Here is a 24,265-nt window from a genome sequence, read left to right as displayed (position 1 = left end):
CTTGAAAGCTTTTTAGCCTTTACAGATTTTTCATATTTTCTAAAGCATGAGCAATACGTTGCTGCGGTCTGTTCATGTGAACTGTAGAACAGGACGGACATTATGTACTTGACAGCAGTGTTGGCGGTAACGCATTACTTTTTTCGGTAAGCTAGTAACATATTCGTTACCATTTGGTAACTGTAACGGGTAACGTACTTACGTTAACATATTTGGGTGACGTGAGCTGTCACGTTACATTTACTTTTTATTCCAATCGCCCCCCCCCCCCCCCAATCCGCCCCCTTTTTTAGAGCAAAAAAGCGCAGAGCACCTGAAGTGATGTTGAAAATGAACAAAGCGTACCGGTGCTCTCGACGACCCCTGTTGCGGCTCGCATTCAGGCCAGAAAACACCTGCCCTTGACGACGCACCCAACTAAAAAAAAAAAAAGAGAATAGCCATAAAGCACGAAATTCATGCAGGAACACGCATTCACACACTTGCCTTCACCTACCTCCCCTTCCCGAACCAATCACACACACAACTCTCTAAAGAGTGGAAGCATGCCGAGCATTTTGGAACATCACATTTTTCAGAATTACCTTAAATTTTCTTAGGAGTTCAGCGATGTTTTCATTGTGAAGTTAGAATTGATGATGTAGTGTATTTTGTGTTTAATGTCAGATTCAGAAAATGGCTTCACCGCGTGCCGAAAAGTTAGAATCCATCACATGTAACTCTACAGGCAAATGTAGGCCACTATAAGATTGCTAAGCTCGTGCACATTTGTGCAAATTATTCTCGTCTAAATCAGGATTTCGCGTAAAATGGTCGTTTGGTTTCATGTGAAATATGAGCTCTATAAAATTGTTATCGTGAGTTCTTAAGGCGAAGACACACTAATTAAAATTTATGGTCATGAAGTAACAGAAAAGTAACGTGTGGTACTTCTTTCGGTAACGGTAAATCGTTACTTCTTTTTGGAGGTAACGTAGGGCGGTAACGCGTTCCTTTTTTTCTTAGCGTAACGAGTAACGTATTTGGTTACTTTTTCCGGTAACGCCTACAACACTGCTTGCCAGTGTCCAATTAAAGACGATTAATTAACAAATCAAATAATAAATTTTATATTGCTGGTTTTATAGCGCAAGGCTATGGTGAAATTTGTGGCTATCAATTTTCTGAATCGGCATTGCGGCTCACGTTAGTTTTTTTACATCATAAAATACACAAACTACCTCTCTATTCCCCGCATTAAAAATTCGAGCGACGCCATTTTATCAGTGTGCAACGCGAGAAAACCGGCTCAACAAGTTTTCATAAGCGTACTTCTGACGTTCGGTTTTCAGATTAAAAAACTAGGATCACCTTCGATGTTGACAACCTTCAGTCTCCGGCTTGGTGTTCAATGACTGCCGTATGTTTTAAATAAAGAATAAACTAAATAATCTCGCCAGTTAATTTCGGCTTAACAATGGTCTTTTAATGAAACTATCAGGTAAGTACATAATGTATACCTTGTTGTGCAGCCGATATCTCTTAACGGTTTTTTAAAATGAAAATTTGTAAAGATTAAAATATAACCGGGCATAGCGAAAGCAGCGCCACTATTCGTGATGCCACATTTTGCAAGCCGTGTAGGTACAAGGGTCTTTTCCCTGTGCTCCTTATGTTTGCTCTAATGCCTCTTGATCTTGAATGTTAATTGTATGAGTTATTAAAATTACCTTTTTACTCTGTTCTTATCTGCTCCTCTTGAAAAAAGAAACAAAACAAAATGCAATGGCAACAGAGACGCACAACCGAATGTCGAACACCACCCTGCTCTTAAAAAGGGATGCTTTGTGACTCTGGCTGAACAAAGGCTCGTGGAAGTCGTTCGTTGCAGCCTGGCTGCTTTTGCGTTGAGGACCATGTCTTTGAAACGTCTTCCGCTCTCTCGCCAAGACGAGAAGGTGGTATGAGGTAACTGCTCTCACTTTAAGCGTCCCTCCTCCCCCCTCCCCATTGGCTGACAGAGACAGGCAGATAAGAGATCTTAATCTCCCAATGAGACATTGTTCATCGGTTTCGTTCTACGCGAAAAATACTAAATGTTCGCGATTATCGCCCGATCTTTCGATAAGCCCTTAGCACACGAACTGGGTCGTCCAATCGCGTTATCGTATTAAAAGGTGCAACTTGAGTGGTAAATGTGGTTTTCAAACTAGAACGCACAACGAGCACGGTTTTACGCCCTTCCCCCCTCTTTTTGATGGCGTCTTGCGGTGACGTAAGATTTGTAAGACGTGCCCGAATAAGGGAAATGGTGAACGGAGTTGTTGTGGCGAGGCGGGTTCTGTCGGTGCCTTTAATCAACGCCCACGCGCGCGGCGACACGCTCACAATGCGCAGCCATTTTTCAGAGAGCAGCGCCCCCACCCGCGGCGCAATGGATGGACGCGGCGGGAGGCCGCGCTCGGCGCGTGTCTCCAACATGCTCCACAGCCTTTGGTCTCGCCGCCGCACGCGGCAGACGACGAATCGGCGTTTCGGCTAAGACGCAATAACTTCAGACGAGGAGGCTCGGTGAGTGAAGGGCCCTCTGGTGCCAGCAGAATGTGTTACTTTGGCTTAATGTTCTCAGAGATTCACGAACAGCGCCACCGTCGATCTTGATGGCAGTTGGCACAACACTCTGCTCCGGTTTAGGGAGGAAAGTACTCGAACATTTTTCATGAAGCTGGCAAAGGGATGACAAGGGATAGTCGGAGACTTTACGCCCAGCACCGAACAAATGACAACGATGAGCTTAACACCGCTCCCCATCATAGAATGGGGCAACCAATGACCCAGGCTCGCATACATCACATATCGGCACATGAGTAACACAAATTCACGCCTGCACGCCAGAGAAGGAAAGAAGGGGTGCGGGGGGCGGAGTCTAATTTTTCTGATGTCTTCACGTTTTACAGTTCACCATGCTTGCCTAATTTGAGAAAAACACTGCTGCTGATATCAAAAGAATCTAAAGTAAGGTTCAACGGGACTGTGGAAACCGGTGACCAGATCCAAGACAGGTCTCGATGGGTGTCAGATGACGCAAACAATGCCACTTGTCACAAGAATGCCGAAGGCCATTGCTGGCTCGTGCAGAGGGAAGCACCATCACGCGCAACAGCGATGTACAGTGGTAGGCCGCTAAGCCAGGGCACTAATTCATGTCCACGCTACCAGATTTCATAAGGAGGAGGAGGCAGTGCAAGCAGCGGGCCGAACATCCCGCCTCCCCGAAGCGATATATACTTTTCGTAGGAAAACCCTCGGTAATGCTACCAGCATTCAATAAATGCAGTTTTTTATAGCATGGCACCGTTCCAGCGGCTCCCAAACGACGTGTCCAAGTGTTGCTCAAGAATGTACGTTTAGTGGCATGAAGTGCAGCCGACTGAAGCTCCTGCACGACACGGATGCTCACAGCACACTGCAGCATGAGTCGTCGAACGAACGACACATGATCAGGTGTCGATTTTCGAATGCTACAGTGTAAAGTTAAATTCTACGGTTCTACACTCTAAACACAAATTCGCCTATATTGGTGTAAAAACGGAGTAAGATGTACTCTAGCTCACTCCTTTTTTGTAAAAGTGAGTGATCTAGAAGACATCTTACTCCTTTCTCTTTACGGTCTGCAGTGAAAAAAAAAAACTAAAGAGTTGTGCCGTATCTCGTGAGCTGATCGCGAGAAATAGCAATGTCGTACCTGCAGGGGAACGCTCCAGGCGGCCGCAGGAGAAGGCTGCAGCTGCTCGTGGTCCCACAGGGATGTAGGCGGAGTCGAGGCTGGCCAGCTCACAGGAGGACCGGCCTTCTGGAACGCCAGGCATGTAAAACACGCCCACCCACAACAGTTAGTTCCATTGTTGTTAATCGATGAACTGTCGCCATATCGCCTAGAAACAATCAATAGGTGTGAACGACTGTCTGACAGAAAAAGTAGCATGCAAATGGACACAGGAAGGCCGCCAACAAAACCTCCGCGCACATGGCACACGGCCGGATGTGCCCTTGCTGATGCGGTTCGACTACCTCGCTTAACAGGCTGGGCCAACCAGTTTCAGACTTTCAGACGAACTTCTCGGCCTTCCATGCCACGGAGTTGCCTTTCCTTTAATTGGCAAACAAAAACTCAACGTTAATCAAAAACTCAACGACAAAGGATAGTGCAACCTTTAGTAAGATGCAGCTAAAGAAACAGCATTTAGTAACAGTGGGCCACGTCCACGACGTACTGTATTACTCCGCCAAGCAATCACAACAGTTATTGTTTAACTGTACCAAACAAGTGCCACGTGCATCCAAATTCCTGAGCTTATGATTTCCTCTTGGGATTATCTTGGGTTAACAAGAACGGCTTTAGCAATGGTCGCCTTTTTGCAACGGAGGAATCCTGTTTGGCGGTCCTGAATGTGCACGGAGCTTCACTGCAGTCTTGAGGTGTATCCGACTACGGTTTGACAAAAATCATAATGCGACATTCATGCGACGAAGAGAAAAGTAATGCTCACAGCTGTGCGGGTTGGCAAAGCGACAAACAATAATAACAACAATCACAAATCGACCCTCTAAGCATTAATAGCAAACTATCGGATCCTCAAAAGATGGAAGTATTTGGGCAGAATTCATTTCGAGAACAATTCCGTAAGTTTTCTAATCTGGTAGCCCTATTAAGTTTAGTCACTCATCCTCTGTATTTTCCCAGGTTATAACGTTCACTTGAGAGGCAAAGGAAACTGTGAGGAAGAACAATATGTTCTTTGAATGCGCTGTCTTAACTGAGCGCTTAACGAGCTTCAGCGTAAAAGAAACTAATACTAAAAAGGTTCAGAATCTGCTTTTGAGAAGCACTCAATTATTCAGGACTGCATTCTTCTTTAGAAGCAAGTCTCAAATGATGATGTTTTGTATATAGGTTCCTCCCAGTATGTACTAAAATAACAAATAACAGTGGTTGTTCTAAAGCATTAGCGAAAAGCAGGCATGGTTGGCGCCGTCTGCAGATTTTTCATCGTAATACATGGTGAGAAAGAACTCCACACGCGCAATGCGCCAACACGGAAGCATGGGTTCCTTGGCATTGTTATCGATAGGAACAGCGATTGTCCATATCCTCTCCTTCCTCGAGGAAAGTCCTGGGCCGCATCTGTGCACTCGATTCTTCAACTGTACCGTTCGCTGTTGCTGGGCTACATGCGGTACGGCTTTCTCATTCTAAGCATTATTAGAAAGACTAACATCCAGACACTTCAGAATGTACAAGCACAAAGCTCTACGAATCTGCCTTGGACTGCCTAAATGTGCCTCAACAGCAGCCACTGCTCTTGTAGCCGGGGAGCATCCTGTTACTACATACATTGCTGTTGAAACCACGAGAATGCACATTCGACACCCCACACGAGTTCCGAGTCATCATCTCGATGCTCTTCCACTAATCAGACCACATACTTCATTCGCAAAACTAATTGAAGCTCATCGTGCCTATCTTCCTTCGCAGTCTGCATAAACCTCGGGTATACGTCTTTATTCCCGGAATTACTAAGAAATATGGGTTATCATTGCCTGATCTCAAACAAATGACATCGGATCATCTGCATTTTAACTATAATCACCGCATACATATATACACATAGGGCTCAGTGAACTCAACAATTTCTGCTGGGTCTGTGGTGATACCGGCCAGGTCTATCTTAATGAAGTTGAGGACTACCGATCTCAACTCTTCAACTGGTGCGGAACTAGCTGCCCTGCGGGCTGCAGTTCAGTTCATCAGTCAGGAATCTCCCCATGACTGGCCAGTTTTCACCGACTCTAAAGCAGCCCTCCAAGGCCTGCAAGCTGCACTACGCCGCGGGTCACACAAACAACTCGTTACAGAAATCCGCAAGCTGTACCACGATGCCGCATTGAAAGGACATGAGTACTAATGACTAAGGCAGTGCAGCTAGGGAGAAGCTAGATGAAGACGGTAGTGCGTGTATTCATATGTTGATATCCCAGATAAGTATTGCACGCTTCCAGCCACTTCCGCATGCTGGACGAGAGGACAGTATTTATCTGCTCGCGGCAGAATGTCTAAACAAAGATCAGAACGTGTACAGCTCTTCAGTGACCACTTTTTATCTATGAGACTCCTCACCTCTGCACACGACCCAGTTTTTCTCTTGGCGACAGCTACGACAGGTATGACGGGAAAGGGAGGGGTTTTAGCTTGCTGTTAGCGCTCCGCCACCCGTGTTAGGAATCATGTGCAAGGGACTGAGCACGCGCGTGCTGAACGTATCCAACCAGCGCCGCCTGATGGTAGGTAGCTGTAGCGTAGCGGTGTGTGCGTATGGTGGTTTATTGAAAAAAAAATAAAAAAAACGGAAGGAAAAGAATGTTGCCGGCCGCAACAATTGCTATCTTAAGCACCAGAGCTGCAGCCGCCGGAGGTGAAAGGGAAAGGGAGAGGATAGCGAGGAAAAATATAGAGGGGAGCGATAGCAATAAAGGAAAGGGGAGAGCTTTGTACACTATTTACAAAACACATAAAGCAATCAAGTTCGCGCCGCTCCCGCGCTGGTGTTCAGGTTCTGTTCGAAAATAAGTGCGCGCGAGCGGCCACTGCGCACAATCATTTACAGGAAACGTAGCGGTGTACAACACTGCTTTGCTAAAACTCCTTTATTGGTACCAGGTTACCTGGTACACATAGAATAGGCACCGAACAAAAGTTTTGAGCTGACCCGGACGAAAGCTTACCCTCTTTTTTTGCGACCCGAGGGTTATGTTTACGGCATAAGATAGCTTACCGTGAACGTGCTTACTGCAAATTTTTAGACGGAGGCGTTAAAATTAACGGTCTGCAACTAACCATTACCTGCGTGAGTTCATAACAGTTCAACTTAGATTTGCTTACAGCTAGGTTTACTGCGCTTAGATTCGGTTTTAAACGCAGGCGTTAACCATTCAGAATTTCATTTTATTTATTTATGGCCGCTAGGTGTCGTTATGTTTAAGGCTATGTTATATTTACAATAAAAGCGTTAACAATTGACTGCTAACAATTATTGAAGAACTGCGTAAATGATAGCAGTTTACTGCGGCTTTGGTGAGCGTTAGGTTATGCTTAAAGTTCGGCTAAAATGAGTTTTGGGCTAGATGATAAAATAAATGGAAGCTTTATACAATTAAATGTTGGGTTAACAGACTGCACAGCTTCGGTGCGGTGAGCAAATTTTGTCCGGGTCAGTTAAATATGGAGATCTTTTGTCCCCGATTCGTGCATAACCTATCAACCACTCGAAACAGCGCTAGGTAGGTATTTGAAGGGGGTCGCTCAGCGCAGTAATGGGGAAATTATTCCTAATAAATTAACTGCTCAAATAAGCCTTCTCTTCGGGTTGCTTTCTTCCTTTGTTTCATTCTTCCGTGTTAGCTGTCTCCTAAATATTTACAAACATGTTAGGAATGCGTTGACCAATTGTCTTTCGTGTCTTGCTGAAAGGACGCTTTCCCCGCTGGCGTCTGAGACAGCGGTACAAAATTTCCAAGCCAATCCTACTTTCCTCACAACATTCCAACAGGCATAGCAGTAACCACGACAGGCGCAGTAATTACTCCTCTTGTAGGGTAATTTAAGACAGCTCTCATGCAATCGCCCACAAAACGCAAGTCACGAATTGACGCGTGGCCAATCCATTCATGCGGGCTTTTACATGCTAATCCAGACCTCAAGAGCATGTTTTGTTTTTTTTAATGCGCCCCGGTTGGCAACACACCAGGACATGGCAGACAGTGCCACCGTTTTGTCACTCGCCGCCTCGTTTGACGACCGGGACGCGGCGCTTTCACGGTGCCTTCCCTCCTCCTCCTTCAGAGTGCTTTGGCCAATTATCATTGTTCCATTGTCCGCAGAGCCGTTCATCACGGTTTCCCGCTTCCCCGGGAAGGGAAACCGACAGCAGCGCTCGCGGCGGTTAGTTCAAAGCGGCGCAAGGCTCTAGCCGGGCCGCAGTGCGCGCCCATCGTAGACCACTCATCCTCCCGACAAGTGTCCCATGATGGCCCGTTGGCGCCTGCACCCTTCGGGACGGAGGGTAGCCGATTGTCAAGCGGCTCGCTTACTACCTGAATGTTCCCACCACACCATCAGCATAGCGCCGCAGAAGCTGCCGGGCTGCGGTAAGGCTGTTCAGTGTCAGGTGCGCGCTGGCATCGGTTGCTTTTTGTAGAAGCGTGTCGCGATTCCCGAAATGTTTCCAGCTTTAAAACAGCGGCCCCGCCGCGGTGGCTTAGTGGTTAGGGCGCTCGACTACTGATCCGGAGTTCCCGGGTTCGAACCCGACCGCGGTGGCTGCGTTTTTATGGAGGAAAAACGCTAAGGCGCCCGTGTGCTGTGCGATGTCAGTGCACGTTAAAGATCCCCAGGTGGTCGAAATTATTCCGGAGCCCTCCACTACGACACCTCTCTCTTCCTTTCTTATTTCAGTCCCTCCTTCATGCCTTCCCTTACGGCGCGGTTCAGGTGTCCAACGATATATGAGACAGATACTGCGCCATTTCCTCCCCCCCCAAAACCAATTATTATTATTATTATTATTATTATTATTATTATTATTATTATTATTATTATTATTAAAACAGCGCGGTATGCGATGCGTTGATACGATCCGCTTGCACAGAAAGCGAACTACTCCTGGCCAGTCCTAGTTTTATTAGAACAGGAGGAGGAGAACTTTAATGGAACAAGAGTTTTATCAGAGTGCCGTGCTTCAGCGATGCATGATTGACGCAAAAAGTGTCTCGCGCCTTCAAACGTGCGAATAAAGAAATAAATGCACGAGCCAAAAAACAGAAATCATTGGTTTAGTTTAGCGTGGTTTATGGGGTTTAAGGCTATGATGGGTGCTGTAGTGGAGGGCTTCGTATAATTTCGACCACCTGGGGTTCTTTAACGTGAAATGGCAACGCATAGCACACGGATCTCTAAAAATTCGCCTCCATCGAAATGCGACCTCAGCGGCCGGGGTCAAACCCGCGTCTTTCGTGTCAGCAGAAGAGCACCGTAACCCTGAGCCACTTCAACGGCTAAAAAGATTGATAGAACCCGCACTATGAGCAGCGGGCGCTTCAACCCCACCTTGTAAACCATATACACATGCAGCAAGCTAATAATTATTGCTTAACAGCCAAAAGAATTATGCTGGCATTTAACCTTCGCATAGGGATTGTTATTTTCCGTTAAATATGAGCAAATGTTTCGAAAATCTTTTTATAGCACGTGCTTACTTTTTTTTTATTATTGACAAATACTGTATCTCTTTGCAGGAGTGAGTACTGGTTAGAATCGTTACGAGAAGTAAACACATGAAAGAATTATTTTTGTTGCAATTATGTTACCTGAAACATCAAACGTCGGTTAAACAAGGTAAGACAATGCAAGGGAAGAAAAAGGGGTACCAATTCTCTTTGAACAAAAAATTGTTAAAGGGCCTCATTGAGGCCCAGCACTCATTTTGATGTGTGTATTTGCTTGATCATATAGAACTATGACGCACAGTTCTTTTTAGAGAATGCTTGTATGCACCTTTGACGTGGTATCGGCAGTGCGCATACTGTACGCGTAGGCTTCTCTTCCGCAGAAGCACGAAGAAGTTATTTGATTTACATTGCCCAAAGTAAGCACCCCTTGCCTTATGAAAGGAGAGTAGCCGGTTCTGACAGAGGGTGCCAACAGCTCCTGAACTAACATCGAAATATTAAAAAAAAAAAGCGCCATGGCTGTGCTTTCAAGCTTTCAAGAATCCTGCTCCTGATGCCACAACAGCACAATTTATAACTGCAGCCCGTTCCTAACCTTTGTGCCTACTTTGACTTCGCCTATTTTCCCGAGACTATCTCTTCTCCAATCGCCGCAAGACCTTGAATCCTACGCGATTTTCCAGATAAGAAAAAATGAAAAAACCCGCTCGTCTTCAAGCGCTAGCTCAAAAGCTATGCTTTCTATTTCGCTTAAACTCAGTGTTCAAGACAAATAGCACAGGCCAACGAGCCAGAGCGCCACACGGGTTTCCTACAAAGCATGCAGCCACTGCCAGCACCGAAAGCTCCCAGCCCGGCAGCAGCCCGGAAACCGCAACGAATGACTCGGCGGGCTTCAAAGGCGTGCGTGTCACTGACCTTGAAGGGGTACAAGACTGGCAAAATGCTCGAGAACAACAGCCTAAGAGATAGAAAGATTTGTTGGGGAAAATGTCCCATCTCCAGCTGGTCTCGTGTTTGTGGCGGCAAGCAAACGCGTTGTCTCTGACCGCAGGCGCCTAAAGTGCTCCGTCGTGTCGGCGCCCAGCGCACATTGGTCGTTATTCCCGACCCCCGCCCCGAGCCTCGCTGCCTTTCAGTCCCAGCGCCGATGTACGTACGGCTGCGAACCGACTCGCTTTGCGGCTTGGGCAGAGTCGCCCGCCTCGAAAGGTCGCGCCCCTGCACAATGCGTGTCTCCCTACCCTCTCCCGTCAGACCCAAGCGCGGACGGGTTCGCAAGGCGGCGACGGAGCAAGCCGGTCTTTGTGGCACCCGTGCGTTCTGTCCAAGGAAACCGGCAAATACTCGCGCACACATGGCTTCTTCAAAGACGCTTTTCGGCAGCGCATTTGCCATTTCACGCGGCTTGGTTTTGTCGAGCTATTATTTCGTTTCCTTTCGTTTTCCTTAAACGGCGAAACTTTTGAGGCGTCGATTCGGAACAGGCTGCATCAACTCTCCACCCTGGTAGAAACAACAACCAGTTGAACCAAACATGACCTCAGGCATTCAGAAAAGGGAGAATGAAAAAAGAAGGCAGATTTAACAGTTCGGCTGCTTAGGCCCGTTTCACATGCTGCGACTAGAACGAAAACAGTCGCTCTAGTCGGTCACGCCGCAGTGCGATTTTGCGATTTTCGGTCAGTGCTTTCACGTGCAGCGCGTAGCTATGGTGTACTATATCGTACCCAGCGAATTCGGTTGGAGGGACAGGCAAGGTTGCTTGATGTTTGCGTAGGCAACCCATGATTAAACGCAACAGAAACGCTACACGAAATGTGTGGAGGATATGACCAGCGTATTTTTAGATACAAGGCAATATTTCATACGTTTTGATTAGAATAAACAGTTTTGCTTCCGCCGCGTCAACCGCTCCCACGTGACTCAACGTAGCACGCCGTCTCGGCGCTCCCCCATTGGTCAGTCGCAGAGCGAACACACCGACGCTGCGACTGAATTCCAACCGGTTGGAACTCGATCGCAAGCCGTCTGCGGCTAGGCTGACGGCCGCCCCCAGTCGCAGACCGAATTCGCTGAGTCGCAGGAGAAAATCGCATGCATGTGAAACGGACCTTATACGTGTGGGGATGCGAAAGCATTAGGTTTTGCGCCGTTAAGTTTCTTTCATCAAAGTTGCTTCTACGAGATGGTTCGTCTGCGTGGTTTGTTGTGCTTGGCCTTGAAGTGTCGCTACCGCGGCTCTCCTCACACGCGACGCCATCTGCTTCTCCTGTAGCGCGCTTGGCCTTGACGCAACGCGTGCGCCTCGCTCACAAACGGCGTGATGACGTCATCTTTTCTGGACCATCTCCCGGCCTCAACGGCGGTCGCCACGGAATTCCGTCTAATGGAGCCAGTAATGCTTTCGCATTAAAACAAAAAGATGAAAGTGGTAGGGGAATGTATCCAAAGGCTACCCTCCCCCCAAAAAAAGAAACGGGGGGGATGTTATGGTCATGCTCAGGGGCTCACTGGTCAAGCCGTTCGGCTGCTAAGCATTAGGTCGCGGTAGCTGTATTTCGAGGGATGCGAAATGCAAAAAACGCCCGGGTGTTTTGAGACACCAGTTCACATCAAAGAACACTACGCGATCGAAATTAATCAGCGCTCCCAACTACGGTGTCTCGTAGCACTACGCGCTGATTTTCCGGGCAAAGCTTGATTAAAATTCGCAAGTGCCCCTAACTACACTATGCGTTTGAAATGCAATAGCATACGAACCTGTTGATGCCTTTACCGGAAATGACACCACTTCCCTCCTACCGACGAAAATCATCCGGTCAATGAGCAAATTCTATGACCAATGATACAATTTCTTCCCCGATTAGGCCTCTAATGCTATCGCATTATTAATTAAACAGTTTGGACAGAGGGGAGACGTTAATTACGCTAGCAGCGTGGAAATAAACTTACCGTAAGGCAATAGTTAGGAGGAAAGATCAAGCCTCAAGGTCAGAAAAGGGTCACATTAGAGTTATAGCATAGCGCAATCCTCTACCGCGAGGCGCTCTGCGCGTGCGCAGAATGCCATGGGGGCGCCACGTTCCCGTCAGCTGAGGGCGCGCCTGCCGCGTCAGGACCTATCGGCGCGAGGCGGATTCACACGACGGACGAAATCTCTGATTCCGACCACAGACAGAGCAGAGCGTCATCCGACGTCACTGGCTCCGCCTCGTCCGCAGTGACTCGCGTGCACATGACGGACGGTTGTACTGGACGATGGCACGGACGGGCGGGAAAACCAGTTGTGACATGCTGTGGTAAGCCTCCCGCGCCGTCGCCTTCTCGTTGTGTTCCACTGTCCTCGCAACTCCCTCCCAAGAGCGAGGCAAGTGCCTTACCCCACAACTGCACCACCACAATGGAAATATGCAGGAAATATGCACACAGACTGAGTCACAAAAAAGCATACCTCATGCTATCCTCGCAAAGATTTCTTTAGAAACACCGTCCATAGACCTCTGTCTACAGAGCGTATAGACCGTCTATGGACAAATGCTAGAGAATAGTCTATATGCAATACAAATCCTGCACCGAGAAAGGCACTGCGCAGGTCGAGCCGGCAAAGGCAGAAACCACTATTCTCTTCAAAGCTACGTGTTTAGACCGCCAAGATATAACCTTTTCGCTGTCTCCACGTTCGGAAAACACCTGTGCGCACCTGTGAATGAAGTGCATTTTCCTATCTATACTTAGCCTTGTTGTCACGCGCCACACTCCGCGCCGTGACATGCTCCGCGCGCCACAGACTTGGCACATGTTCTCTATTCCACGACAGTGTCGTACATTGACCAAATCGGGCTATGCGCGTTACAGCAATATAAGGCAGGCGCAAATACCTTAGCATATCAAGTATGTGCAGCTCCGATGCCTGCATGTTAACCGATTTATCATTGTGAAAGCTTCCGCGCCGCAGAAAATGATCTGACGTGCGCTCGATGAGCAGCTATCCGCCTTCAATAAAACATTGAATCCCGACCTGGCCTGATCAGCATATCTTCTAAGTGTAGTAGGTTAATGAATGACAGTGCCGTATTGTTGCATACTAAGCTCAGCGCACGTGAAACGCCGAGACTGTTGTACGGCGCCCACAGACCAAACAGGTTTACCCTCTTCCCGACAGCCATTTTGGATTTCCGTCGCGCCACCTACTCTCTGTTAACCCCTCAACGCAATGGTCTGATCCAAGGGCCTTTTCCCAAGCATTTAACCGAAGAAAGACAGAGCAGCAGGTCGTGGGAAAATCTTGTACCACAGTGCTTCAATGCTTTAAGGACTCTGCATGCTTGTACCCAAATCTCGTATAGTATGCGCTAACGCGAAGACGAAGAAAATGATAGCTCGTTACCACGACGAAGTTAAGTGTCACTTTAAGCGAGTGATGGCGCGTTCACATTTGGACATTCGGCGGCGAGAGCGAGCGGAATCCGCTACCGCGGCAGAGATTCCGCCAGAATGCCCAGCGGAAAGGCCGATCGGTCCAGGACCGAATTCTGCCACCCGAAAAAAAATCCGCCGAATCTCGTCAGCCAATAGGAAGACGAGTACCCGCGGTGAGAAACATGGCGGCGCCCTTCGATGCAGGACTCCTCGCTTCGGACTGAATTCGTCGCTGTTACTGCCTTTTTCAACGCGTTCACTGGCCATAAAAGAGCCAGCGGTCTCTCGCTTTGTCTCATCTCGCCCATAAGAAAACGTTTGAGCGATAAATTTGTTTTACTTTTTATTTCGGGTGACGATTCTTCCCCTTTTAGGCTTAAGAGGGGCGTCGGTTTGTTGACAACAATGGTTCCCGTCCTAACCACCAGGTGGCGCCACTAGGCTAATTTTATAGTTTTAAAAGCGAGAATGTTAGAAATGGCGTAACGTCCGGCAAAATAGGTGCATTTAGCGTACGTAAGTGTGCATATGGTTATGGTACGTAGACAGCATCGATTAACGTCTTGCCATATCTGTGAACGCCGTCACCAGACGACACACAGACGATGAGCAGAGACGCGGTGGCCGGGAAGTGTGAACGATGCAGCGTTTCGGCGGCAGCGGATTCGCTTGCTCTCTCCGCCGAATGTCCAAGTGTGAACGCGCCTTTACACTCGCCTTTAAGGCGGATTCAGGGCCCGTTCAATCTTGCCCAGAAATCCGGCGAGCGAAGCGGATTTGGCCGCTTTTGAACCGACCGGGGCGGAAAGCGGCGCGGCGGGGCCGATCGGTCGGGACCGATTTCTGCCGCCAGAAAAATTCCGCGGCGACTAACATGGCGGCGCCCTTCGAAGCAGCACCCCTCGCTTCGGACTGAATTCGTCGTTGTTGCTGCCTTTTTCAGTGCGTTCACTGGCCATAAATGGGCCAGCGGTCTCTCGCTCCATCTCACCTCACCTACAAGTGATAAATTTGCTTTAATTTTTATTTAGACTGACGATTCTGCCGCTACTAGGCTTAAGAGGAGCGTCGGTTTGTTGACAGCACGGTGGAAGAAACCGTGGTTGACAGTAACGGTTCCGGTCCTGACAAGCAGATAGCGCCACCAGGCTTATCGTTGCGTGTCTGGCTGCATACGCTGAAATAAAAGTAGGACTGTGCCTGCGCTTAACTTACGTAAGCGTGCATACGGTTATGATACAGAAACCGCGTCGATTTAAGCTCTTTTCTAACCATATCTGCACGCCGCGAGCGGTGACCGGGAAGTGTGTGGAAAAACCAGAACCAGCAGCGACGCGGTGGTTCCGCCTCGCGCGGGTCCCATTTTTTTCCGGCGAGCAAATCCGCGTCGCTTGCCAGATTTTTGGACAAGTGTGAACGCGCCCTCAACTGTCGAGTCGCAAAAGTCGTACGACCGGCTTCGGTAAATTAGTTACGGTTTCCGAAGCATTGTGAAAGGTGAAAGCGGGGAGGGGGCGTAGGTAGCAAGTCGATTTCAACACCCTCTGTAGCTTAACCCGTTCCCCCACCAAGCCTCCTAGAAGCTGCTAGGAATACCACCTGCGAATACCTGCGTTGTGAATACCACGCACGTGTTTCTGGACTGGCAAGCCAAACATGCGACGCTTACAGAGAGGGCAATAATCGGAAGAAATGCTGCGGGGCGTATCTAGCCGCCTATAATCGAGAGAAATGCGGGGAGAGGAATGCTCCACCATCAACTCAGAAGCGAAGGTGGACTATTTTGCCCACCAGGACACGCTCCTTTGACGTCACCTCGTCATCTCGAAAACACGTCCTGACAGAGTGCCTGAGGTGTGTACAGTTGGCTTCCCTGAACCGCACACAATCGCATACAATGCCGGCTTGGCCTTACTTCGAGAAAATAGTTCGAGCGGCGCCAGCGTCATGCAGCCCGAGCAGATGTGCGTTCGCCCTCAGTGGTCAAACCTGCCATGCACTACGTCACGACACAGTTTGGGCTATACTCCGTTTCATACACCAGGTGCAATGCTGTCAAAGCTAGCGCTCTTGTGTGCGCTGCCTGCATCCGCTGCCAAAAAGTAGTGCGCTCCTTGTGGTGAGCGAAACGCAGTAAATGCTTTGCCTGCAGGCTTATTACATGACACATTTGTCATGAGCTTGATTAAATCAACTCTTATTGCTGACAACACGCTGTCGCTTTCTCGTGACTTAGACCCGTCGGCCACAGAACAAGCGCGGAGTAACACGGCTCCCTTTATTATTCCGTGCGGACTACTTCCATACCTTTCACAGCGTTGCATCTGATGTATGGAACGGAGTATAGTTGGTTGTACAATGCAGTTCTGTGATGCACTACCCAGTCGGGGCGCTGCAGTTAATCCGCTTATCCATGACTGAAGGACGCTGGTGAGCCAGACGCGTCTTCTCTCGAGGCACGTCAGTGCGGTGACTACCTGTATGGGCGTAGAAGCTGCTAGCACTGCACATAATTTATCGTCCCACATTTCGTAGTTTCGTTGTCCGGGGAAGCGCATACAGTGGACGAACAGGCGCCACGGCTTCGCCGTGCGAGAATGATGCCGAGAAGGCAAATGACATTCGAAGTATGTTGGCGGAAAAGGTCCATTCCAAATGGCACTTTTCCTCCTGAGCGAAACCCGCCGCGGTGGCCCAGTGGTTAGGCGCTCGGCTACTGATCCGGAGTTCCCGGGTTCGAACCCGACCGCGGCGGCTGCGTTTTTATGGAGGAAAAACGCTAAGGCGCTCGTGTGCTGTGCGATGTCAGTGCACGTTAAAGATCCCCAGGTGGTCGGAATTATTCCGGAGGCCTCCACTACGGCACCTCTTCTTCCTTTCTTCTTTCACTCCCTCCTTTACCCTTTCCTTACGGCGCGGTTCAGGTGTCCAACGATAAATGAGACAGATACTGCGCCATTTCCTTTCCCCTAAAAACCAATTATTATTATTATTCCTGAGCGAACTAATACATCTGTCACACGGGCATTTCGAAGGTCCTCGATCCGATAGCCTATCGACTCAAAGGCGATCGAGCGCTGCTACACGGGCAGTTTCAATGCCCATCGAGTCAATAGTCTATCGAGTCCACGGAGCAGCGCAGAACTCCATCGAGATTTCGAGGGCCTTCGAGCGCTGCCCAAGGTTGCTAGCGTTGCTTCGAGCGGCGCCAAGCGCACTTTCGTACACGATACACTCATGGCACAAAAGCATGAGAAAACATTATTCGCCTAAACTTTAATGCAAGCAGTCTGTACAATAACTTTAAAATTGTATCAGACTGTTTTTAAGCGCAAATGCGCATTAATTTTGCGTTGCGGTCTTTGCGTTGCTTGCGTACTTAGCGTTGACAACATGGCGGCGCCCTGCCCGCCCTCTTCACAGCGATAACAGCTTTGCCGCTAATCCCTAAAAGCAATATCGTGTTCTAAACTGTTGTATTCGCCTTCGATTTGCCCATTCTTACCATCGCATAAAGTTTTAAGCGGCAAATACCTTTTATTTTTCAGATATCAAGGCGATTTCCCAGGTGTTAAGCCTGACGAAGTTTTGGCTCGTCTTGTAATATAGTGGCTACAGCAGTGTGCATCTCTCCGTCGCGTACGTGAAATTAAAAGGGTTTTAAACGACATGCACGTATGAGTGTATTTCAGCATTTAGTATACATTTATCAAATATTTTGTTATTTTTGCAAATTCCAAATTAGTGATTGTGGCGCCACACAAGCTTGGCGTAAGACTCGATAACCATTTCAATGGCCATTGAGATTTGCTGTGTAGCGGCGACAACTCTTTAGAGTTCGATGGCGATTGAGAATTCTAAAGACCCTCGACTCGATGGCCATTGAAACAGGCCGTGTGACAGGGGTATAACACCCACAACTGAACAAAGCTAACACACGCTATGTATCCATTTTCTCTTTCCGCTGGACGGGACCAGTTTCAGTTTCCACGAACCTCGTTTGCATGAACCCGACCGCGTCGAGTCGAGTCAGGCGATCCGAGTTGAGCAAGGTCGTCCCAACTCGACGACTGCGTGTTTACTCGATTTCAGCGAACAGCGGGACAGGGCAGTGGCGAGGCTGCGCTGCCGCATCCCCTCTCTAAATTTCTATTTACACAAGTCGGGTTTGGCGCTCTCTCCCCTTTGTGCATTTTGCCGTGAGCCTGAATCTATAGAACATTTTTGGCTGTATTGTCGCCGATTCAACTCTGAGAAAAAGGTTGCTGGAGGAGCCCTTGCAGCATTCTGGCCTTAGTTCGAGCAACCCGCTCTTGCTATCATTTGGCGCCACCACATTTGGGTTCAGCCACAGATCTGTTTGTACCGCTGTTCAAAATTTCCTGATAGAATCTCACCGACTGCCTTGCTAAGTGTTCCAAACTTTTCTTTTCTAGCAATTATTACATTTTGACTTAATCATTATTATTTAATCCCTCTCTTTATTATTATTCTTATCATTTTGAAATCAAAACTCATCCCTTTTCTGTTCATGACGAAGAATTCACCGGTGTTGCGCTTCCACGTGCTTTTTTTTCCTTTTTGAATTTTCACCCGATTCTTGGCCGATCCCCCAGTGTGGGTATGTGCCATCTTTTGATAGGCTAACAACAACAACAAAGCAGTGGCAGCCTCCAAGACTGCTACGCGGCACCACTGTCTCGGAGGCGCGACGGCGCAAGCAAAAAACAGGTTTGCATTTTTTTTATCTCATCTCCCACTAACCCGACTCATCGACTCGACAGCGTTTACAAGAACGTCGAGCGGGGTCGAGTTGAGTCAACCCACCCCCTGCAGCAGACTTGACTAGACTCGCTCCCTCGACTCCCGGACCCGACTCTGCGATGTTTACATAAACCCAGTAACCGGTTTTCAACTCAACTCAACCCCGTCATGTAAACGGCCCTTATATATGTGACAAACGGTTTTAGGTAGGCATCACTACGCTAGGTCTCTCGTCTGTTATACATTCTGATCGCGGCTCGGCAAACTGTTCCGACGGATTGAAAGCGAGACCAATGAAGTTCAACACATTTGGATCTTAGGGACAAGCAAATTTACAATAAAATATAATCGATTCGTGTCACTGGGCATAAAGTGAAGCGTACAGTCAAAATGCTAAACAATAATATGAACACGCTCATCCTCAGGTGTCTACCAAAGAATCGGAAAATGCAGGCTCGAATCTCGCGCTCAGTGAGCGAACATGGAAAACAAGAAGCGGGATATGTTTTCAAAGTAATATGATTCACGATTAGTGCATTGCAGACAAAAAACAAGAAACATAAAGCAACGGCTTTCGGGCCACGTCTAGCAGCGTAAGCGGACGAGAGGTAAACATGTATTACAGGCATGACTATGACGCTACTGAAAAAGTATTAAAGCCATGACTGCGATTGTACTGAAAAAGTATTACAGAAAAAGTATTACATGTACACCCACCCTAAAAAGTAAATGGAAGGAGATGACCAAAAAATATAATTTCTCTGAATTCAAACCATAGCGGTCGAGTTTTATTGGTGCACTCTGTGATTCACACAATCACAATTTGGCTGAATATATTTGTTCATTCATGCATATAACGAGGACGATGGAATTAAATTTTTTGGATAAGATTGGCTTTTATTTACTTTTGACGGCACCTTTCGTCGTGGCCTGTATACTGTGACCTTGACTCTGTGTGGATTGGCCTTCTTTTATTTTCATTATATTTTTACTTGCCCGGTTTTCGCTGTGGCCTGCATTCTGTGTTTTGTCTGTGATTGTTACTGAGCCCGTGACTGTTAGGTTCTTTTTTTTTTCTTCGTCGCGGACTGCACTCTGTGCCTTTGACTGTGGTGTGCCTTTTGCATCTTCTTTGCTTTTTACCGATTTGATCTCTTTTTCTTTGGTGCATTTAGCTCCTTTTGATTTATTTGGCGTTAAGAATGACAAAGCGTTGCTGGTCCGCGCTCCCTGTCTTTCTTTTGTTTGTTTTTTTACATTTTCTGAGAGCAACAATAAAAGGTTAAAAGGGCGCCTGTACCTTATCTCCCCCCCCCCTGAAAACCTCAATGCCAGGCCCCAGCCCCACCAATGGCCATGCGTTCAACGAGTGTTTCAGCTCTGCTTACCGGGTACGGCGTCTTCCGCCACGTCGACGGGTCATGTCTGGTCGATGGCGAGGCGCAGTGCCTGAAGGGTATGTACGTAGATTGCAGCTCGAGGCACGAGTTCATCTCCACCTTGGCCGAGCGCACGACGCAGGGTACTTCTTTTCTTACTCTCGCATCCGTAGTCACTCGCCGAAGGCGCACGGCACAATGGCACTGGGAATTCCTCCAAGCTTTCAGGGGTACATGTACAAAAGGTCGAGATCATCACTTCCCAGCTGTGTCGACTTCCTGGCGACCATTGTGAACCGTCAGTCTGGCACGTGGAAGCGCGAGTGATGACAATCGCGCGTCAGATTGCTTTGTCCTCCATTTGACAGCTTCTGAGAAAGTCAGCGACTTCTTTTGTGTCCTTTTCCAAGCTGTTGGTGGTCACTGAGAAAGACGCATCCGCACCTGGAAGAATGGCGACGTGAATCTCATCCAGTTCACGGTGGTCGACGCTCTGCGCGGCCGAAGGTGCTCTGCTCGATCATGGGGAAAACGGGCTCTCCTCTCCTCCAGTTCGTCGTCACGTGCTCCTAGGGATCCCCAACAAGCGCCGCGCGGGCCGTCCCATCCGTTCCCGAGCTCCCGGCGCCCGTGAATGTGCGCCGGCCAACGGCAGCCTTGGTGGCGGGCAGCCTTTCCTCCTCGCCCATTCCTTTGGGCGCGCGCGCGCTTAGGAGGCGCGCAGGTGCGCTCTTTCTCTCCCCTTTATCTCTCTTTCCCTCTTTCTCTCTCTCTCTCTGCTCCGTCCTCGAAAGAGCGCGCGCCTCCGAGCTGCGGCTCCTGAGGAAGGAGGGCCCCGAGCTCCCTTCGAGGGGTCCAAGGGGTGAGAGACGCGCAAGTGAGCAGCCGCTGCGTACGCATCAAGGACCGCCGTGCGAAAGCAACGACTTTCACCCTCCGCACAGGCGCTGCCGGTGGCGGAGAGAATGAATCTGCCGGGGATGCGTGGGCTCGGTGCGGAACGCGTTTAGGCGAGAACGCAATGGAATTTTCGAGCCCCATTTCTGACACTCTTACTTATGGAATGTCAGGGCATGGAAAGCGCAAACGGCCCACCGTGCAAGAAACCTACTTTAGGTAGCACAGAAAACTACGAACGATATAAAGCACATCTGCGTTAAACAAAAAATAAATCGCAGCGGTTTAGCTCGGCTATGCCAGGATATACGTAGCGAAAGCTAAGGCATAGCTTGGTTAGTCTTGATTGCAAGTCCAGGTTAGTCTGGTTGCCTGGCTAGTTGTTGTTGCATTAAAGGCGAGACATTGTTGTTTAGACGTCACGCCAGATGGCGAGGAGGTGGCGCCCTGGCTGGTCACGTGACCAGTGACGTCACGTGGTGCGGTGTGACCACGCTGAGAATGCGATCACGGCGAAATTGCGAGTTCGTGGCCAATGTAGCTTTTGCTACAAAACATGCTCGAGGCGGCTCAGTGTATGATAAACGCGCTTTTACAATTTCCTGTCTGGGTTGCTCGTTGACGCTATTCAACAAACGGCTGACGCCGAAAGCAAGTCCAGAGATGTTCACATCAATGTTCATGACCGCAGAAGCTGATACCACAGCGTCGACGCCTGCTACAGTAGCGCCAAACACGGAACACGACGCGTCTACTCCAGCCTTTCATCAAATTCACTGCACCATACCGTGGTTGCCGTGAGTGAGGTCAACGTCAGGTCATTGGTATAAAATTAATGCACAACCGTTCGCAGGATTAGAGCTTCGAGTCAGTTTCGCGGAACAGATGGCCGTGGTATAGCTGTTCTTTAATGGGAGTAATGTTTAAGAACGAAACGTAAAAACCCAAAAACTCAATACCAAGGGACCAGATATTGCTCACTAAATCAGGAATTTCGTATAAACGGCCAGAAACTGGGCCACTTGGTTATTGGTCACCATTTCATTTCTAAGCCGTGGTCACAGGCAAAGACACAAATGACAAGACCAGGAATAAACACCAACTACCGCGTATATTTCTGCGAAAACATAAATCGGAGCTGTTTGTCGAACAAATAAGCATCTACTACCTTCTCTTAATCTACTACCTTCTCTACTTATAATTCCCTAGTGTCAAGTCCCATGGAATACGTTTCGGGCTGTTTAAGTAGCCCCGTCTCTTCTTTGGGCCTTCATGAATGAACAGACCTCGTTAGTGAAAAGACGACCGTCGTGAAATCTGGTTACGCAAATCCCTGACTCGGCTATAACCAGTGTTGGCGGTAACGCGTTACAAGTAACGACTTTTTTCGGCAACTTGGTAACGCACTCGTTACCATTTCGGAACTGTAACGGGTAACGTACTCCCGTTAACATTTTTCGTTAACGTGAGGTGTCACGTTACAGTTACTTTTTATTCCAATCGCCCTTTTTTAGAGAAAAAGGCGCAGAGCACCTGAAGTGATGTTGAAAATGAACAAAGCGTACCGGTGCTCTCGACGACCCCTGTTGTGGCTGCCATGCATCCCAGAAAACAGCTGCCCTTGACGACGCACCCAACTAAAACAAAAAAAAAAGGACAGAATAGCCATAAAGCTCGAATCATGTGCACGAGCAAGCATTCACACACTTGCCTTCACCTACCTCCTCTTACAAAACCACTCACACACACAACTCTACAGAGTGGAATCATGCCGAGCATTTTGGAACATCACATTTTTCAAAATTACCTTAAATTTGTTAAGAGTTCAGCGATGTTTTCTTTGTGAATTTAGAATTGATGATGAAGTGTCTTTTTTTGTTTATAATGCCACATACAGAAAATGGCTTCACCATGTGCCACAGAGCTATAAGTAGGATACAACCTTAAAAAAGAGCAGTTCGTTACACTGGGCCGCCGTCCGCTGCGTCCTGTATTACTCCGGTAGCCAAAAATTAAGTGTTTGGCTATATCCAATAATTCACGTACCAAAATTCTAAAGCTCGTAATTATTTTCTTGTGATAAGCTTGTTTAGGTAACGAGAAACGTTTAAGCAATGAACCACTTTTTTTTCGTCGTGGAGTAATTCTGTGTGCGCCGGTCCTGAATGTGGGCGGAGCTTCACTGCAGACTTAAGTTGTGTCCGACTGCTTTAGGCCACTATAACATTGCTAAGCCCCTGCACATTTGTGCAAAGTATTCTCGTTAAATCAGAATTTCGGCTAAAACCGTTTTTATGAACAGAAATTTAAAAGTGAGAAATATGAGCTTTATAAAATTGTTATCGTGAGTTCTTGCAGCGAAGACGAACAGAATAAAATTTATGGCCATGAAATAACAGAAAAGTAACGTGCGGTACTTTTTTTCGGTAACGGTAACGCGTTAGCTTTTTTTGTAGCTAACGTAGGACGGTAACGCGTTCCTTTTCTTTAGCGCAACGAGTAACGTATTTAGTTACTTTTTTTTTCGGCAACGCCTACAACACTGGCTATAACGCACTACCGCGCTATTCCGCCGATCTTCAAGCCGTCGCAAAGGAAGTCAAGTCGCGCCACTTTACGCCGACACAACAACGACGTCAAGCGCGGAAGTCGCAGCATCCACCACGGAGGAGCGAATCTCTCCCAGCTTCATAAGAGAGGCGCGCTGTTCCTCTTGCACCCCTCGGCACTCATATCTCAAGACACACCGCGCGCGCTCATATATGCACGCTCGCCATAAGACGCGCGCGGAGGCACCCCCCCCCCCCCCTCCCCCTTTTGCGCGCAAGCAATCCTTGGGCTCCGAGTGCACCTCACGGTTCTTGACCTCGAGCCGCGGGAAAGCGGGCTCGGCAGGAGTTCCACGCGCTCACTGGCGCAACCGCGATGCATGGGAATGCCATATGCCGGCGACCTGGGCGCAAGGGCGCGCTATTATGCAACCACGACCGTCGCCGGGTCAGGACCTAAGGTCACCTTGGAGCCCCGTGAGAGCGAACGGGGGCCCCGCGTGCAGCAGAAGGGTTGAGGTTCGGATCGCGGAGCCTCGGCCGCGCGGTGGGGTGCGCACAATCAGACGAGGGTGGGGAACAGGGGAGGCACCATTTTTCGCTTCACTGGCTTCTCTTCAAAGCTCGCCGAGCGATCCGTGCCCGAGGGGCTGGGGCTGCCGATAATGAGCGAAGGAAAGAGAACGCCTCGCATGCCGTGGCCCCGAAGGGTTAGGTAGCAATGGTAGCGGCAACCGCTGGCATTTGGACTCCGAGTCTAGGTGCATACAGAGCGGTCGCAATGTATTGCTCTTACTTGGAATCTTGTTCGAATGCGCAATGAACGAATGCATCCTTAAGCATTCCGTCCGTGACAGTGCAGATTCTCACTTTGATGGAAGCGGCAATATGCTATAACATTAGTGTGCTGGTATGCACATACACTCGGGAAGTGTGATGAGACGTCGAAATAAATTTTGGCAAGCATAGCACGTGTGCGCGTGTGTGCGC

At 48.5% G+C, this 24,265-nt stretch overlaps 1 protein-coding gene across 1 annotated transcript in view; it reads right to left on the bottom strand.

The window, feature by feature from the left end:
- The window catches only part of LOC144121302 (uncharacterized), a 118,003-nt gene extending 97,536 nt beyond the window's left edge, over window positions 1-20,467 (bottom strand). Inside the window, exons 1-2 of the mRNA XM_077654444.1 lie at window positions 19,839-20,467; window positions 3,725-3,829 (exon numbers count right to left, since the gene is read on the bottom strand). Coding sequence (XP_077510570.1) covers window positions 3,725-3,829; window positions 19,839-19,943 — 210 coding nt within the window. The 5' untranslated portion in view covers window positions 19,944-20,467. The remainder of the gene's footprint in view (window positions 1-3,724; window positions 3,830-19,838) is intronic.
- Between the last annotated feature and the right edge of the window lie 3,798 nt (window positions 20,468-24,265).

Source organism: Amblyomma americanum, chromosome 2, assembly GCF_052857255.1.
Source record: "Amblyomma americanum isolate KBUSLIRL-KWMA chromosome 2, ASM5285725v1, whole genome shotgun sequence".
NCBI lineage: Eukaryota > Metazoa > Arthropoda > Arachnida > Ixodida > Ixodidae > Amblyomma > Amblyomma americanum.
Note: the sequence above shows the minus strand (reverse complement) of the source record. Positions and strands in the feature narration are given on the sequence as shown.